Here is a 6,015-nt window from a genome sequence, read left to right as displayed (position 1 = left end):
CATTCGCGGAACCAGTTAACCCATTTCATGAGCATTCGTCTACATTACCCTATTTTAAAACTTTGTACCATGTTTCTCTCATGGGTGTCGATTGTAAAATGCGTGCGGCGATGATCACCGTTAGAGGATACCATAAGGATGGCGAGCAGTGGAATACATGGAGAAGAGAAGGCTAAACATGATAGTCCATCCTGTCCTGAGATGTTTACACATTGTTGTTAAAGTACCTACCTAACATGCGGGTCATATCTAATAATAGGCGAAATGCTAAAATGGAGTAAAATCTGGTACAATGTTTTTTAGATGGGACATTTCGATGCAACATCTGCTAAATCGGTAAATACGTGTCACAAAAAATTGCACAATTAACTTGTAAAAAGTGTAATTCACTCGAAACTTTATTACTCAGGCCATGATATATTGCACGCATGGTCTACCTATTATTGATCAAATTAAAGGGAAGTATAATCAAAATAATAATTTAGCATTATCACAACGAAACGGAAGCAATTCCTTAGATATCACACATAGTGCTGCCTGTGGTCAAGCCGTGGGGTAGAAGGGCGAGGTGGCGAGGCCACATGTGCCCGTGGACGAGGGCACGTCCTTTGCGAGGTAGACATATCCTTGTTCACCCCAGTCGTTGCTCCACGAGTTCTTGGCAATCCAGTACTTGTTTCCCTCGCCGGGACCCTCGCAGTAGCCGACGATGGTGACGGCGTGGTTCACATTGGCGGAGCAGGGGCCACGGTAGATGCCGCCGGAGTAGAACTGGAACTCAAAACCGCTGGCGTCAATGTAGACCGTCACGGGCTGCATGGCCACGGCAATCGCCAGCTGACCTTCGTTGTTGGGTGGCACGGCCTTGAAGCCCTTGAGGGACGCCTGGTGGTCGAAGAGGAGCTTGTCCATGTCGCACTTTCCCTGGAATCCGGCGTATGGGTACCTCTCCTCCGACGTGATGCCACCACGGGCGGCCACGAGGGCCATAGCCGAGTCTGAGTGGCCGCCGCCGCAGCCGCCGCTCCGTGTGTCGCAATCCACGAGTACCTGCTCGGACAGCGACACCAGCTCCCCTGTCCTAATCTTGTTCATGCCTTCGATCGCCGCCACCGCCGCGAATGCCCAGCATGATCCTGCCATATTACAATTTTATCCATCCGCACGACGACACGAGTAATTCATAGAGCAACCATGACCATGCATGAGTATATAACTAAATCTGCTAGTAGAAAGTATAGCTTGACCACTTACCACAAGTGCCTTGATTCTTGACGCCGGTGACAGCGCCGCTGGAGCGCCAGTCAACGCAGCAGGGCTTGAAGGAGTGGTAGGGGAGGTAGGTGGGTGACGTGGCATTGAAGCTGGTGGTGTTGAGCCCGGTGAACTGCTGGATGACCTCCCTAGGGCTGAGGTCGCCGAACCTGTTCATACGGACCCCGCCCGAGCCACGGACCTGAAACCCAGTTGGTCGGAACCCGCGACCGACGACGGTGCCAGGATTCTGTTGGTCGAATTGGCCGATGGCGTTGGTGTTGTTTTTGAAGACTTGGAACCGCATCTCCTCCTCCTCATGGCACGAGTAGTACTTTGAGTACTTGATCACCCACTTGGAGAACCTCTCCCTCACGTCGGACTCCGGCAGCTCAAACGGCGGGGGCGGCGGCGGTGGGTTATGCGGCGGGTATTTTGCCGCAGCAAGCCATGCCTGCAGGAAAGTGGTGAGGCACAAGAGTAGGACACGGTAAGGCGTGGAGGAAGCCATCTTGATTAGCTCAGGTTGTATCCTTGTCTGGAATACATGCACCGGACCTCATGCTTATATAGGCGGGCGCCTAGCTAGTTCCATCGCAGCAGCACGTCGTGGGTGGCTGATGTACTGTAGCAGGTTTTTTTTTTTCAAACGAGATTTTTGGAAATTCGCGAAACAATGAAATACTGTCTGAAAAAATCAAATTGTTTTGAATTTAAATAAGTGAACAAGGTCAAAGAGAAAATGTATGCACACGTGTTAATAACTTGCTTAGTGGCCTGGTTCAAAGGAAGCGCATGCTAATGACAGGTTGTCGCGGGTGCATGTCTGATCCCAACAAAGACTTCAATAACAAACTGAAGACGAACTTCAGCAAATGAAAATTCACCGTAATGTCGAGCGGTCAGAATATTTTAATGGGTTCTTCTTTTTTACGCAACATGGCACATTAGAGCAAAGTATAGACCAACTGTTCTGCTAGTGGTCTATTATTATTTCTTAAATGGTGGTGTGTCCTTTTCGCATTGCACAACTTGAACTAAATGTGAGTTTATGTTACTATAATATACTCCCTCCGTTTCAAAATAGATGATCAGTTAGTATAAAATTGGGTTATCTATTTTGAAACGGAGAGAGTACTTGTTTGCTCATGGATAATGCGTTTCAGAAACTAATTTGAGTGTGAGACACCAAGTCATATTTGAACTTTTGTCCATCGGAGAAGAACCATGCATGGGGGCCGGTAAGCGAGCATGTGGTATGACCGAATCATTGCTAGCTAGCTACTACGAGTACATACTTATGTTCGGTTATCAAGTGTACATCACTGAGCCAACTATCCTAATAAATAAGATTATATATAGGACTAAGACGTACCATATCATTCCGTTAAATCGATAAAACACTCATGCAAACCAAACATGACAGTATGTATACCACCGAATCTTCTAAACATAACTAGTACAGAACTGTACTTTGTTCGAGTATTAAAAGGATGACGTTTTTGAATGTTTACTTGAACATTCAACCAGTGTGACCTTTTCCATTATATTCTTCCACACAACTAGTACTGGTGCTCGCATTATTTCTGAATTAATTATAGAATTTCCGGCGATGCGCTATCAGTGGGAGGAGACGTTTTCGTTGACTCAAGATGATATGCTGGCTCAGTCTCTCGGAGGTGCTCATATGGGTAGGGTGTGCGTGTGTGCGTTCATAGGGGTGAGTATATGCACGTATGTAAGAGCGCTTGCTTTTGTACTGTGTTGAAAAAAAGTACAAAACTAGCCTTGGCACGTCAAGAAAATCCTTCCTAACGCAGTTTTGACAGCGTGTTTTGCAACTTTAGGGAAATCACATAGGGGTTAAATCATTAAGGAATCTAATAAATTACATATACAACCGTATCAATCTGTTAAAATGATGAAGTCGTGTCTATCGAACATGCCGGCGTATATACCACCTAATCTTTTTTGCACCATTGCATTTTGGGCAACGGCTGCTGGCCGTTGCATCTTCTTTCTTCGTGCTCTGCGTGTCATGGCAAAAACTCCGTACTTCGCCTGCACGAGCACTGGATGTGCCGCGGTGAACCTCGCCATAGCTGTCGCATCGCTCTCATGGGCGGTGTGCGCTGCTGCACTGAGAGGCAATCCTTTATAGTACTTGAACGGCAGGCAGGTGGCAGCAACCATTGTTAAAATTGCAACTATGCTGGCAACAAACCTGGAGTAATGTAATTGTTCACTCTTATGAACAAACTGAATATAAAGTAGCTCTAAATAATCTCCATCTCAATCATGATCATTGAAGAAACATAATTGTGGTACGCGAGCATGTATTATTGCTAGCTAGCTAGTTCTTATCCTCGATTATGAACTCTACATCATTGAACAAATTAACGAACCAAATAAATCAACTTATATATACGACATACCATGTCAATCCGTCAAATTGATAAAATACTTATAGTGGCTTGCTTGCTTGATAGCTTTGCTGCACATACACATTGTAGCTCCTGGTGAATTGATCTAGTGTTATAAAGCCAATAATTGGTATCTCAAGCCTCAACGATCTACGATCTATGATGGGGAACATCGATCAGGAGTGGGTCAACTCCAAGTCCGGCAACGGCGGTTCCAAGGCGAACAAGTCCGGTAACGTTGGTTCCAACGTGAACAAGAACGGCGATAAGGTGAACTAGGGCGTAAATTCAGCGACCAGTGGTGGAGGAAGGGGCGGCGCCAACGTGCTGTCGCACGGCAACATCCCCATACAGTACCTGATGCTCATCGACGCCAACTACGGCGTGTGGGCGGTGAAGATGAAGATTATCTTTGGACCCTTCGAGTGTGGGAGGCAATCACGGACCTGATGCTTATATAGGCGGGCGCTTAGGTTGATCGCAGCGTCCCGTCATGGGTGGTTGTTGTACTGTCGCAGGTTTTTTTTCAAACAAAATTTTCGGTAACCGTCCGGTTTTATGAAATTTTGACTTTTTTTACAAAAATGGCATATCTGTTATAAAGATTCACTGGAAGTACAGAGCAACCCAAACATAATAAAAATTACATCGAGGTCCATGGACAACCGAACGACCATTGCCGCTGCCAGAATGAGCCGCCGACGCGTCGCTGTCATCGCTCATTTACCGGATCCGGCCTTAGCTTGTCGATGACAACCGGGAAATCTTTGTGCACGTGCCCCTAAGGACCAGAGTTCGGGAGTCGCAGTAGTCGCCATCGAATCCTTAAATCGATCTGAAGAATATAACAGCAAATCTTGCTATTGCGTATGCATGACAAGAAACCCTAACCTCGCCGTTCCGAGGAGCTAGCAGGAATCCATGTTGGAGCTTTGTCTAATCCGTCCCGAGGAACGAACTTGAGGAGGATGGGAGCCCGGAAGACTGACTCGAAGAAGAAGCTCCGCCATCCGTCCGAGCGCCACCCTTGCGAGAACCAAAACCCTACCTATATAAGCCAAGGCACGAGAAATACCCTCCCGGCCGCTATCGGCCGCCGGAACGGCAGGTGGAGTGGAGGCGAATCCACGGGCTCACCCGAGGAAGATCGAAGGGAGAAAGGCTTTCCCTAGCCGCCTTGCGAGAGGGGGAAGAAAAAGCTACGCTCGGAAATTCCGACTTAGTGGCCTGGTGATAGGAAGCGCATGCTAGAAGCAGGGAATCGCAGGATGATCGTTGCTTCACGATAATTACAATATTTTTAATCGTAGGTGGCTGGTTTTATTTTTCTCGCAAGATGGCACATTAGAACAAAGTATAGACCAACTGTTCTGCTAGTGGTCTATTATTATTTCTTAAATAGTGTTGTATCCTTTTCGCATTGCCCAACTTGTACTAAATGTGAGTTTATCTTACTACAATATACTTGTTTGCTCGTACCTAACATCGATCAGCTGCTGTGCTAGTCATTTGTGCGAGAGATTCTTTCCATGGATAATCCGTTTCAGAAATTAATTTGAGTGTGAGACACCAAGTCATATTTGAACTTCTGTCCATCGGAGAAGATACATGCATGGCACGACTGAATCATTGCTAGCTAGCTACTACGAGTACGTACTTATCTGCGGTTATCAAGTGTACATCACTGAGCCAATTAACGAACCTAATAAATAAGATTATATATAAGATCGTACCATATAAATCCGTTAAATTGATAAAACACTCATGCAAACCAAACATGACAGTATGTATACCACTTAATTGTTTTTGCACCATTGCAATTTTAGCGCACAAGGGTGGCTGCCAGTTGCCTGACGTTTCTTTATTACACCCTATGTTTCCTTTTAGTCTGCATATAAGATTTGGTCAAAGTCAATCTTTTTAAAGTTTTACTAACTTCATAGAAAAAAAATCAACATCTACCATACAAAAGTTATATGTTATGAAAATTAATTCCATAATGCATCTAATAACATTGATTTCATAGTGTGAGTGTTGATATCTTTTCCTATAAAGCTGGTCAAATTTTACAAAGTTTGACTTTGACCAAATCTTATATGAAGACCAAAAAGAAACGGAGGGAGTATAAAGCTATTCTTCTAAACATAGTAAGGAACTGTCCTTTGTTTGAGTATTAAATGGATGACATTTTTTAATGTTTACCTGTCCATTGAAACAGTATGACCTTTTCCATTATATTCCTCTACACAACTACTCCCTCCGTTCCAAAATAGATGACTCAACTTTGTACTAATTCAACTAAGCACTTACTATAAATAAAAATAATTTATTTTATTAC

The 6,015-nt window shown here is 44.8% G+C and overlaps 1 protein-coding gene across 1 annotated transcript; it reads right to left on the bottom strand.

Moving 5' to 3' along the window:
• Nucleotides 1-370: 370 nt before the first annotated feature.
• Nucleotides 371-1,781, bottom strand: LOC123089809 (ervatamin-B). Its single transcript, XM_044511384.1, has 2 exons — nt 1,255-1,781; nt 371-1,136 (listed from the first exon to the last, which is right to left on the bottom strand). Exons 1-2 carry the CDS (start codon nt 1,763-1,765, stop codon nt 544-546), a joined length of 1,104 nt encoding a protein of 367 aa, XP_044367319.1. The 5' UTR covers nt 1,766-1,781; the 3' UTR covers nt 371-543.
• Nucleotides 1,782-6,015: the final 4,234 nt, after the last annotated feature.

The sequence above is a fragment of the Triticum aestivum genome, chromosome 4B (genome assembly GCF_018294505.1).
Source record: "Triticum aestivum cultivar Chinese Spring chromosome 4B, IWGSC CS RefSeq v2.1, whole genome shotgun sequence".
NCBI lineage: Eukaryota > Viridiplantae > Streptophyta > Magnoliopsida > Poales > Poaceae > Triticum > Triticum aestivum.
The sequence above is the reverse complement of the archived record's forward strand: the minus strand, read 5'-3'. Positions and strand labels throughout refer to the sequence as shown.